The sequence below is a fragment of the Artemia franciscana genome, chromosome 2, assembly GCF_032884065.1.
Source record: "Artemia franciscana chromosome 2, ASM3288406v1, whole genome shotgun sequence".
Classification (NCBI taxonomy): Eukaryota; Metazoa; Arthropoda; class Branchiopoda; order Anostraca; family Artemiidae; genus Artemia; species Artemia franciscana.
The window spans coordinates 35,689,791-35,702,283 of NC_088864.1; the positions used below are offsets into that span (position 1 = coordinate 35,689,791).

At 35.8% G+C, this 12,493-nt stretch overlaps 1 protein-coding gene across 4 annotated transcripts in view; it reads left to right on the plus strand.

Moving 5' to 3' along the window:
* The window catches only part of LOC136040838 (origin recognition complex subunit 3-like), a 115,646-nt gene that overhangs the window by 71,370 nt on the left and 31,783 nt on the right, over positions 1–12,493 (plus strand). For all 4 annotated transcript variants that reach the window (XM_065725190.1, XM_065725216.1, XM_065725198.1 and 1 more), the window contains 3 exons: positions 4,058–4,196; positions 5,246–5,406; positions 6,048–6,278. In XM_065725190.1, coding sequence (XP_065581262.1) covers positions 4,058–4,196; positions 5,246–5,406; positions 6,048–6,278 — 531 coding nt within the window. The remainder of the gene's footprint in view (positions 1–4,057; positions 4,197–5,245; positions 5,407–6,047; positions 6,279–12,493) is intronic.

Genomic DNA, 12,493 nt, shown 5'->3' on the forward strand with positions numbered 1-12,493 from the left:
CGGATTTTTACATGCCGGGACTGTAAGGTCCCGTCGGTCGCGAAAGGGTTAAACTGACTAATTCGGAAACATGCACTTCGATTATAATCATACAACGGCTATATGAAAATAACACGAAATGTTTGTATAGTTTCTTCGAAATAACACTTAGAAATTTTGTTGATAATATTTATCAGGATTATTTCAGTTTTAAGAGATTGACAAAAATAAATCTACATTTTTTATAAATCTCTATAACATCTTCTGATTCATAGTAAATTTATACAAGATATTATAATGATCGGAATAGAAATTCTTGTTAGGAAACAGTCTTTCCGAACAAGAAGATTTTATGATATATTTATCTACGATGATTGTTGTTTTTCTTTATAACGATAATTTTACAAGTTAAAAAACATTTTTATTAAATTGTATTTTTATTACTCGCGACCCCATAATTTTGCTACGCGACCCCAAATGGGGTCGCGACCCATAGTTTAAGAAGCCCTGGCCTATAGGAATAATAATGCATTGCGCTGCATTTCTTATTCATTTCTTTGTTAGTTGCTGGATTTATCAATTTAATATTAAAGTGATAGCCGTCGGCTCCATCCCAAAAAATGATAGGATATTGTAGGGCATCGTAGCATCGATGAGTTTCAGCAATTCTTACCAACTGAGCGTTTCGCTTATGAAGAATAATATCTCGAGGTAAAAATTGATCACCGACCATAACGATTGCCACTTCGTCGATAGTTGGAGCATTGTATCTACGCACATGTTGGCCAGGAGGCGTTTTGTCAGCGGAAATAATAATTTTATGCGTATCAGTAGGCATCAAATCGATGGCTGATTTGAACAGACGCACTAAATTATTATTTTCGTGGAAAAGATGTTGCAATTGGGAAACGATTGTCCTTTCAGCGTCGGGAGAAATTTCGCAACGTGCATTCAATTCAGAATTTCTATCATTGATGAAGTACAGTTGTAAAAATTTATGATTCTCGCCTGAGAATGGTAGAAGGGACCCTGCTCTATGATAAATTTGCCCTTTTACTTTGAAAGTAGGCATAAATTGATCTGGATTTTCGATTTGGGCACCAAACGACGTCATTTGGAAACATGAGTTATATTTTCTGATCTATGATAAAAAAACGCTTAGATTCTGACGTAGTTTCAGTAAGCAAAGTCTTCAATGGCTCTGGTGGTGCAGCCAGTAGAGGAAGTTTAACTTTTCCTGAGGCGCAACACATTCCCATTGTTTCACCATTGAATTTCAAGCCCTTGCAATAGGGACAAATTTTAGACATAGTCCCGATTTAAACACATCTACTCAAGCTATAATCATCGACTGGGCTGTACCTGAATGCCAGGGGATAATTTTCAGGTTACTCTTGTGATTCCTCGGCACGCTTTCTTTTGGTGATTTCTCTTTGAGACGCAAGCTTAATTTCACACTGTTGTTGTGATTCCTCGGCACGCTTTCTTTTCTTACTTTCTCTATCAGCCGCAAGCCTGTTTTCTTGCTTTTCTTGTGATTCCTCGGCACGCTTTCTTTTCTTACTTTCTCTATCAGCCGCAAGCCTGTTTTCATGCTGTTCTTGTGATTCCTCGGCACGCTTTCTTTTCGTACTTTCTCTATCAGCCGCAAGTCTTTTGGCATAGACTCTTTGAGCAGCTTCCTCGGCTGTTGCCATTGTAGGTTCTTCAGTCATTTTACAATTAAAAATTTCTCTTTCAACGATCTTCTTACAATTAAAAATTTGTCTTTGAACGATTTTCTTAAATACTTATAATGACGTCATATACTAAGCATCATCATAACAAACATGACGACAACTAACTTCATGACGACATACAGCTCAATCCTTATAATGACGTTAGTCGACTGACAGACAAACAACTTATTGTTATAGATAACAAACAACTTATACATATAGATATTAGATAGGTTACGAAGTAACAATTTTGTCTGTTTTTAGTTTCAAATTCGCTCTTTACTTCCCTCGAAAAAACCTTGTTTTTTAAATTAATTGTCCCAAGCCCCAAAGAAAGCGACTAATCGCTAATTTTTTCTCCCTGTAGTTGCAATTGCTAAAGATTCTTCTAGTGGATCTTTATGCAGGTGATATGTTTGCAGAGGGTTCTTTACATCACAAGAGATGGGGGGAAATCAATTACATTGAGGACAAACAATGTTTCAGTACCTTCATCTGAAAGGCCATCTAATTTAACTTTATGCCTACAACGTAGCCACATTATTTATTTACACATAAATTTTGAACATAATTCTACACAATTTTTGCAGTAAATTCTTTCTTGTTTAAATCTTTGGATGGAAGATCGTGAAAGTGTTTAATACTTATTTTTGCTCTCCTTTAAAATTATTAAGAAATTAGGCGCACCAATTCGTTAGGGGTAAGACTATTTTTGCTTTCGCTAGTTAAAAATTTTATTTGTTAAATGCTTTTTTTGAAAGATTTTACATTTTTTACTAAGCAAATCAAGCCTGATCTGTGGAAAGATATGAAATACGATAATTAAACGATAAAAATTATAAGCGTTGTAACATATAATTATCATAAAAAAAGAAGAATAAAGCTGGAAACTCTGGACTGGTTTTGAACCTTATCGTTTGAGTCGCAGGGAAAACGATGTAGCCAACCAACAGCTAGTTGAAAGCCTATTGAAACGATAATACTTTTTGATAAGTAATAATATGAGCAGTTATAGGCTTAAGACCATACAAAATTATCTGGCTTGTCAAAGATTAACAGGTGTTGGATAAATTCTGATCATTTTTCTTTTGAGTTTTGATGCTGTTCTTGTGTCTACCAAACTTCAGTATCCTTTATTTTTGATTCTTGAGAAATTAAACTTTGAAACTTTGAAGTCTTGTATTCTTTTTTAAATGTGGATTTTTATTGTATTGGTTGACTGTAGCAGTCAAATGCATTTTGTATTTTGTATTTGCAGGCCAAAAAAAAACATTTTTTATTGTTTCATATTGCATAAAAACAGCAAGGGGTAACACTCATTTATTTCTTTTTTCCAATATTTAAAATGATAATAATTGTATTTTTGAAAAAAATGTGGTCAGTAACGAAGAATTGATGTGTATTTGTATTTGTATTTGCGAATTAATTGATCTTTGAATTTTCATTGTTCAATCTCTAATATAAAATTTCTAATTATAATCTGAATAATAAAAAGTGATAAATTAAACCAAGAAGTTTTCATGGATGTATCGTGATGGTGTCATACCCAATTCTATTATTTGTCATTGTATATTTTTGCAGTGGTTAGATTTAGAGTTTCGTTTAGAAAATTTATTTTTCTACAGCTTCTTATTTCCTTGGGATTTGTCCCGCCACTCTATTTAAATACAGTTAACATTTTCTGCGTCTCAAGTGGCAAATATTGTACAAGCTAATAGTATTTGTATTATATGAAAATATTTCGTTTATTTTGGTCTAATTTTACAGCGTAAAGGATATACAAATGAGTAAGTTAGATCTTCTAATCGAAGGTTCTGTCTGCAATGGTTTTTATCCATGAGTATAGTAATGAATGCCTTCCAGATTGCTTTACAGGAGTATTTCGGGAAAGGCCTAGCATTCCTGATCACAGTACTCGGACAAGAGTAGATATTGAGGTTTCTCGCCTAGTTTTAACTTGGCTCCTTTTTTAGCTATTTATAGAGGGACTAAGCTTTGGAATAAACTCATTCCAAATATTAAGGAATTATGTAATACTGAATTTAAATCTTAGCTACATCTGGAGCGGCTCGTTAATTAACAAGGTAACTCGTTCAAACAAGATACTCATTATCTTTTATGTCGCTTTTTACTTTTCTCTGAATTTTTTTCCTGCTAAACCTTTAATTTGAGCAGTAAAATTTTCACATTTACTTATGTCTCCGTGAAAGGAAAAGTTTTGGTTTGAAGTATAGGAGCGAAATAAGAGAACAAAAACCAAATCGGAGGGAAATGTCTTAAAAAAGAGATAGTTCTAGACTTTTCGCTTTGTTTGTTGATGTTACATCTGCTATGATCTCAATTGACACTCTTTTCTCTAGTTCAGAGAAACATATATCATGGCTTTTGGAAGTCTGATTTCCGATACAGATGCCTATAAGACAGCATTTCAGCTTCTGCGACTCTCATCAAGGGAAGAATTGACAAAAAGAGTTAGTGAAACAGTAGTCACACTCAATGGTGAGTTTAAGTCTTCATTTCAATCCCTTAAGCATTGACTTCGCGTGTCTCGAAAGCTTTTTTTTTTGTTATGAAGAAGATGTAGGCCTTTTTTTTTTTTTTTCAGCGAAGCAAAGTCAGTGAATTTTCAATTCTGCCTTTGAGTTGACATCATCAGTTTTTTATGATGGACTGAACGGAGTGGGAAAATACCCGAGCAGCCTGATCTTTAGCAAAAAGCTTTTTTTTTAGACACACTAACGTGCTATTGAATTTAGAGAATGGCTGTCGTATCTTCTTGATGGTTATTTGGAATTGATGGAATAGTTTGTTTATTTTTAATTTTCACTTCACTCTTTTTGTAATATTTTTGGTTCGTCTTAAGTTTTAAGTTTTCTGTTTATTGATCCAAAAAGTATCTTTTAATAAACGAAGACCTGTAAATTAAATATGAGGGCCAAAAAACAATGGATCGATGTGTTTGGATTGTTTTTTCTTCTGGTTCATTCGTAACCTGGCCTTGAATCATTAAGAGAAAATAAAAACTCACCATCGATAAAACTCGTATTGCTTTTTTGGAATTTTGAGCCAAGATAATCAATAAATCTGAAAAAAGGTGGTGCTTTTGGTTCTGTGTTTCCTTTTTTAAACTGTCTCAAAGTTTTCCATTTTGTATTCTTTTATATAATAATTTTGTAAACCTCTGCTTGATGATAAAGCTTCTTGTCGAGTTAAAAAAAAAAAAAAAAAAAAAAAAAAAAAAAAAAAAAAAAAAAAAAAAAAAAAAAAAAAAAAAAAAAAAAAAAAAAAAAAAAAAAAAAAAAAATTTGGAGCTAAGTCACAGAGTACTGTAGTAGTAGTCATAGTGGAGTAGTCACAGTAATTAACAGCAAAGGTCCCCAAAGTAAGTGCTACCGCCAATCCCCTCACCCAGGAGAGATAAGAAAAAAGCATAAAAGCATTAAACGTTGCTTTGCCTCCAAAAGGGGATGATGAACAGCTGAGCCTTAGAAACTATGATGAAGACCGTTGGTTGTATTGTGAAAATGTCTGACTTATCTGTATTTCAGCTATATCGACAAGAGAAAATGTAAACACGAATTTTGTTCAAGATCAGCTGGCCCACTATCTACACCAGCTGCAAACTGTTGGGGACATGCTTATAGAAACCGAAGAAGAAAATCCCACAATTAATATTGGGAAGAAAATGAGTAAAGCTGAGCTCCAAGAGGTATGTATTTTCTTTTTTTGGAACAAACCTTTGTCAATCCCTGTTTAATTTCATAAAGTGCTAAATTTTAAAAAAGTCTAGCGTGAGTAAAAGCCAAGGCTAAAATGCTAAACCGAACTAATAGCAATAATCAAGACTCTCCCATAATTGAGCGATACATACGAAAAAAAAAATGATAACTATCATAAAATGCAGACAATTCATGTCTTAATAACAGATACGAGAATGGCCCTTGGAAGCTGGGAGACGATAAGGGCGTTTTTATTTTATGTCCATAAAATTTAGACGTACTTGCACATTGCGAAGGGTAATCAAGGGAGTTCTGTTGACCCCCCATCCCATCTTAGAAAAAATCGTGTTTATACCTTATAGGTTGATCTTGGCACACCCATTCGGCCTTGCTAATTCGAACTGTGCTATTTTTAGTTGAAGTCAATATTTAGTAATCGTCTAAAGATTCAAGCTGCAAATGTCTCAATACATTTCTTATAGTGTTTCCCATAATGTGAATCTTAGACAATTGGGTGTTTAAAGTGTACTAAACCTTTTGCAACCCCATCGTTGTGTCTGATCTTAGCGTAAATTCTTCACTTTACCGCCATCTTCCAAAGAGCTTCTTTTTTAATTACTTTCATTTGAAGGTACTATTGGAGGCAGCAAAAAATAAAAAGATTTCTCCGTTTGAGAGAGTCAGAGATGAGCTCCTGGATTTCCTCGATATAGAATTTAAGAAGAATCTGAGACCACCGACGGAGTTCCCTTTTCATGAAGTTTACGTCTTTGATGCAGTTCAGTCTGTGAAAAGGCATTTGATTGGCGCTCCCCGTTCAGCGCTTCAAGTTGCGCTTGTCAATCCTCATCTGTACCTTCAAGTAAGTAAAGATCTCAAGTATTCATAAATAAACAAGACCTTTTTTTAGTATATTTTACTTACTGGAATTCAGAAAATATCTCCCTGTCCTTAAAAAAAAAAAAAAAAAAAAAAAAAAAAAAAAAAAAAAAAACTTGGACTTAATTCGGACTAGATAATTTTCAAGAAAACCAAGTTGATATGACTAAAGCATTAAATATATAATTACTAGTGTCATGTGCCTCCAAAGATGCATTACCTGACTTATCAAAACACTGTTTTTTTTGTTTTTTTTTTTGGTAAAAATGTTTTATTGTTCTTTTTAAATCATAATTGTTGCACTAAATAACAGTTACGTAGCTGAAATATATGAAGAGAAAAATTGCCTGGCCAGTGGCATCACTTTGAAATTTTCGGCATAATAAGCTATGAGGATTAACTGAATACTATAGTGGTGACAAAGTCATAGTGTTTGGTAATTAATGGGTCTTTTATGAACTGTATAAGTTGAAATTGAGATAAAACACATATGACTAAAATAAAAGTACGTTTCTGATAGAGGGTGGGGCAGTATAAATTTTGATCAAGTTCTACCATTTAGGGGAGTTGCTAAAGAACGATAGTGCCTCTATGCATTACTTTTTTTTTTACCTCGGCCACTTTATATAGAAGACTGGTTGTAGAGATTGGAATTAGAAATTGAAAGTTCTAGTTTCCTTTGTTAGAATCGAAAGTGATTGGGTTAAAGTAAAATGCATTTCTTCATAAAAAACTGAATTTTTGACAGCCTTTCTTATATGTCACATCAAACAGGAGAATATAATGCGTATCAAAGTGGTTATGTCAATAAACATCTTTCAGAACGATAACATTATCAAAGAGTTCATGTAACCTTTATCAAACAGTTCGTGGTAACGAACTCTAGTAAGGAGCGACCTGACTCAATAATCACCAAAACTGTAAAAAACTAAATTTTGATATCTAGTTCCATCAAAAGAATTACATTTTAATGATGATTTTAAATATGTAAGTTTAATCAAGTTTAGTCTTAATCATCAAAAGCTACGAGCCTGAGAAAATTTGCCTAATTTTAAAGAATAAGGGAAAGCGCCCACTAAAAGTCATAGAATCTTGAAAATCACACCATCAGATTCAGCGTATCAGAGAACCCTACTGTAGAAGTTTCAAGCTCCTATCTACAAAAATGTAGAATTTTGTAATTTTTGCCAGAAGACAGATCACGGATGCGTGTGAGGATCTTTCCATGGAGAAATTTATTCCAGGAGGGATTTTCTAGCATTATTTGAAAAGAATCAATGAGAAAATAAATAAAAAAAAGTTTTTTCAACTGGAAGTAAGGAGCAGCATTAAAACTTAAAACGAACAGAAAATATTACGTATATAAGGGGGTTCGTCTCCTCCACAATACCTTGCTCTTTACGCTAAAGTACTTTTAGTAATTTCAACTATTTATCCTACTGCCTTCGTGGTTCAAAGGTCATCCTTAAAGAATTGGGATGAAATTCAAGCTTTAGTTTAAAGAGCAAGGTATGACGAGGGGGCGAATATACGTAATAAAAATATACAAATATGGAAGTTTGCTACGTAAATTAATTCGTAAGTTACGTATATTTATTACTAATAAAAACGTTCGTATAAAAAATAAAAAGCTCCAGTTGCATTTTTAAGTAATCAAAAATGGGAGGGCAACTAGGCCGCTTCCCCCAATTCTTTTTTTTTATATCAAAATCATCCAATCAAAACTATGAGAAAGCCCCACAGTCCCCGTGGGAGGGGCTGCAAGTTACAAACTTTGACCAGTGTTTGCATATAGTAATGTATTGGGAAGTGTACAGACGTTTTCAGGTTTTTTTTTGTTTGGGTGGAGAGGTTGAGGGAAGGCTGTTACGTGGGAGAATCTTTCCATGGAGGAATTTGTCATGGGGGAAGAGAATTTGCATGAATGGGGATCTTCTAGCATTATTAGAAAAATAATGGAAAAATAAATGTGAAAAAGTTTTTTCAAATGAAAGTAAGGAGGGGCATAAAAACTTAAAACTAAAAGGAATTATTACATATATGAAGTGTTCACCTCCTCCTAATACCTCGCTCTTTACGCTAAAATATTTTTAGTAATTTCAACTCTATTCTACGGCCTTTGTGATTCAGGGGTCATCCTTGAGGAATTGGGACAAAATTTAAGCTTTAGTTTAAAGAGCGAGGTAATGACGAGGGGGCGAACCCTCTCATATGTGTAATAAAAACATACGAATATAGAAGCTCGTTACGTAAGTTAATTCGTTAGTTGCGTATATTTTCACTAAAAAAAAGTTCTAGTTGCCTTTTTAAGTAACCAAAAATCGGTGGGCAACAAGGCCTTCTCCCCCGCTCCTTTTTTCTCAAAATCGTCCAATCAAAACAGTGAGAAATCCACTTAACCAAAAAAAAGTAATATGCAAATTTCGTTTTAATTATTCATGTGCGTAGAGCCAAAATCAAAACGTGCATTAATTCAAAACGTTCAGAAATTAGATAAAAAACGCAAGATTTTTTTAACTGAAATCAGAAGCTATATAAATACTTAAAACGAACAGAAATTACTCCGTATATGAAAGGGGTTGTCCCCTCCTCAACGCCTCGCTCTTTACGCTAAAGTCTTTTATTGTTTCAAAAAGTAGAACTGTGACAAAGAGTCAAACCTTAGCGTAAAGAGCGAGCTGTTGAGGAGGGGACAACCCCTTTCATATATGGAGTAATTTCTTTTCGTTTTAAGTTTTAATGTCGCTCCTTACTTTCAGTTAAAAAAAAAACCTTTTTGTTATTTAATAAACTATTAAACAAAAAAAGCTATAGCGTTGTAAAGGTCTTGCGGCTCCAATTTTTTGGTATTTTTATTGTTTCTTTTCCCAGAGACACTTTATATGAAAGGAGTCGTCGCATAAACATCGGAGGGGGCTCATTCGATTGGAAATCGGATGTTCTAGTGCCCTTTTTAAGATTCAAAAGTGATTGAAGTGTAATTAGCCCCCCCCATGCCTTTTTTTCTCCAAATGCATCCGGTAAAATCTCGAAACATTTTGTTAAAAATAGTTCAAAGATCATATAACAAAAACTCCGGTGTCGACATAACTCCCCGGGGCCCGGGATGGCTCTTATGGAAGGGATGCTTGTATAAACTTGGGAGTGAGCTCTTTCTTTTTATCGTAAATTGAAAGTTTAAGTTCAGTTTTTGAGAGTGAAAAGATATTGGAGGGCAAATAGCCCTCCTCCCCGCCCCCTTTCCCCAAATGCATCCTATACAAATTTTGAGATAGCCATTTTGTTAAAAATAGTTCAAAGGTCAGATAACAAAAACTCAGGTATCGATGCAATACCCTAGGGCCTGGGGGCAGGCATTGTAAGTTATGCCCTTGGGGCGTATATGGTTTTCATGGAAGGGAGGCTCGCATTAACTTCAGAGAGTGCTCATTTGATAGGAAATTCAAATTTCTAGTTCACTTTTTAAGAGTAAAAAAAGATCCGAGGGTAACTAGCCCCCGCACGCCTTTTTCCCGAAGAAAAACTCCGGTATCGATACAACTCCCCAGGGCCCAGGGGCAGGCGTTCTAAGTTATGCCCCGGGGGTATAAAGGGTTCTTATGGGATGCAGAAAGTTCTAATTCACTCTTTAAATTTCAAAATAGATCGGAAGACAACTATCCCCCCCCCACAACCTTTTCACCCAAACCTGTCCGATACAAATTTTGAAATAGCCATTTTTTAAAATAGTTAAAAATTAGATAACAAAACTCCAGTGTCGACACAACCCCCCAGGACCCAGGCTGCAGGCGTTTTAAGTTATGTCCTGGGGGCGTATATGGTTCTTCTGAAAGGAATGCTCGTTTGAACTTCAGAAAGGGCGCATATGATTGTAAATTGAAAGTTTTAGCTCACTTTTTTCCAAAGAGATCGGAGGGCAACTAGACCCCCGCCCCTCCACGCCTTTTTATTTATTAAACCCATCCGATAAAAAATGAAAGCTATTCTTTCAAAATAGTTGAAAGATCATATAACGAAAATTCCAGGGTCTATGAAACCCCCCAGGGCCGGGGCAGGGGTTGCAAGTTATTCCCTGGGGGCATATATATTCTTACGGAAGGAAGCTCGTATAAACTTCAGAGAGGGTTCATTTGATTGTAAATTGAAAGCTCCAGTTCACTTTTTAGAATCAAAAGAGATCAGAGGGCAACTAGACCCCCGCCCCTCCACGTCCTTTTATTTATCAAAACCATCCGATAAGAATTTATAGCCATTTTTTAAAATAGTTGAAAGATCATATAACAAAAATCCAGGGTCGATGAAACCCCCAGGGCCCGGGGGCAGGCGTTGTAAGCTATTCTCTGGGGGCATATATAGTTCTTACGGAAGGAAGCTCATTTAAACTTGAGAGAGGGTTCATTTGATTGGAAATTGAAACTTTCAGTTCAGTTTTTGAGAGTCAAAAGCGATTGGAGGGCAAATAGCTCCCCTCGCCCTTTCTTTCCCAAACCCAACCGATAAAAATTTTGAGATAGCTATTTTGTTAAAAATAGTTCAAAAGTAAGATGAGAAAAACTCCGGTGTCGATACAACCCCTGGGACCCGTGGGCAGGTGTTCTAAGTTATGTCTTGGGGGTATATATGGCTCTTATGGAGGGGATGTTCGTATAAAGTTCGTAGAGGGCTCATTTGAGTGGAAATTGAAAATTCTAGTTCGCTTTTAGGAGTCAAAAGAGATCAGAGGGCATCTAGACCCCCGCTACGCCCTTTCCCCCAAAAAACCATCCGATACAAATCTTGAGATATTCATTTTTTTTAAAGATGTTTCGAAAATTAGATAACAAAACTCTAGCGTCGACACAATCCCCCAGAATGTGGAGGGCATGCGTTGTAAGTTATATCTCGGGGGCGTATATGATTCTAATGAAAGGGATGCTCGTATAAACTTCAGAGAGGGCTCATTTGATTGGAAATTGAAAGTTCTAGTTCACTTATTAATAGTCAAAAGAGATCCGAAGGCAAATAGCCCCCCCCCAGCCCCTTTTTCGTAAACCCATCTAATAAAAAGTTTTAGAGAGCAATTGAGTTAAAAATAGTTGAAAGGTCAGATAAGAAAAACTCCTGTGTTGACGCAACCCCCCAGGGCCCGGGGACAGCGTTGTAAGTTATGCTCTGGGGGCATATATGGCTCTTATTAAAGGGATACTCGTATAAACTTCAAAGAGGGCTCATTTGATTGGGAATTGAAAGTTCTAGTTCACTTTTTAAGAGTTAAAAGAGATCCGGAGCCAAAAGATATCTGAAAGCAACTAGCCCCCCTATCCGTTTTTTCCCCAAACCCATCTGATACAAATTTTAGATAGCCATTTTTTTAAACAGTTCAGCCATCAGATAACAAAGACTCTGGGGGGTCGACATAACCCCCCAGAGCCCGGGGGGCAAGTGTTTTAAATTATGCCCCGGAGGCGTATAAGGTGTTTGTGTAGGGGGGGGGGGGGTCGTATAAACTTTGAAGGTGGCTCATTTGATTGGAAAGTTGAAAGTTCTAGTTCACTTTGTAAGAGTCAAAAGAGACCCGAATGCTACTAGCCCCCCCCCCCCCCTCGAGCCCTTTTTTCCCAAATCCATAAGATACAAATTTCGAGATAGCCATTTTTAAAAATAGTTCAAATATCAGATAATAAAAACTCCGGGGTCAACACAACCCCCCCCCCCCGGGCCCGGAGGCAAGTGTTTTGAGTTAAACCCCAAAGTCGTATAAAGTTTTTATTTAAATAAATAAATATATTGGCAAATTTGATGGCAGGCCGTTAAGCCTCTACAAAACGGTCGTATAAATTTCGAAGGTGGCTCATTTGATTAGAAATCGAAAGTCCTAGTTACCTTTTTATGATTCAAAAGTTAACGAAGGGCATCTAACCCCCCCCCCCCGCCCCCTGACACAAACACGATCTTTTCTTCAAATGCATCAAATTGCAACTTTGAGATAGCCAAATTTTGTTGATAACCAACAAAAATTTGTTGTCAACATAACCCCTCAGAGCTAGGGGAAGGGTTGTAACTTATGCCGCAGGGATGTATAAGTTTTTTATGGAAGAGATGGTCGTATAAACTTTGGAGGGGACTCGACTGATTAGAAATTGAAAGTTTCAATCCGACCTTTTAGAGTCAAAAGTGATCTGACCGCGACTAGCTCCCTCTCCCTCCCAACATTCTTGT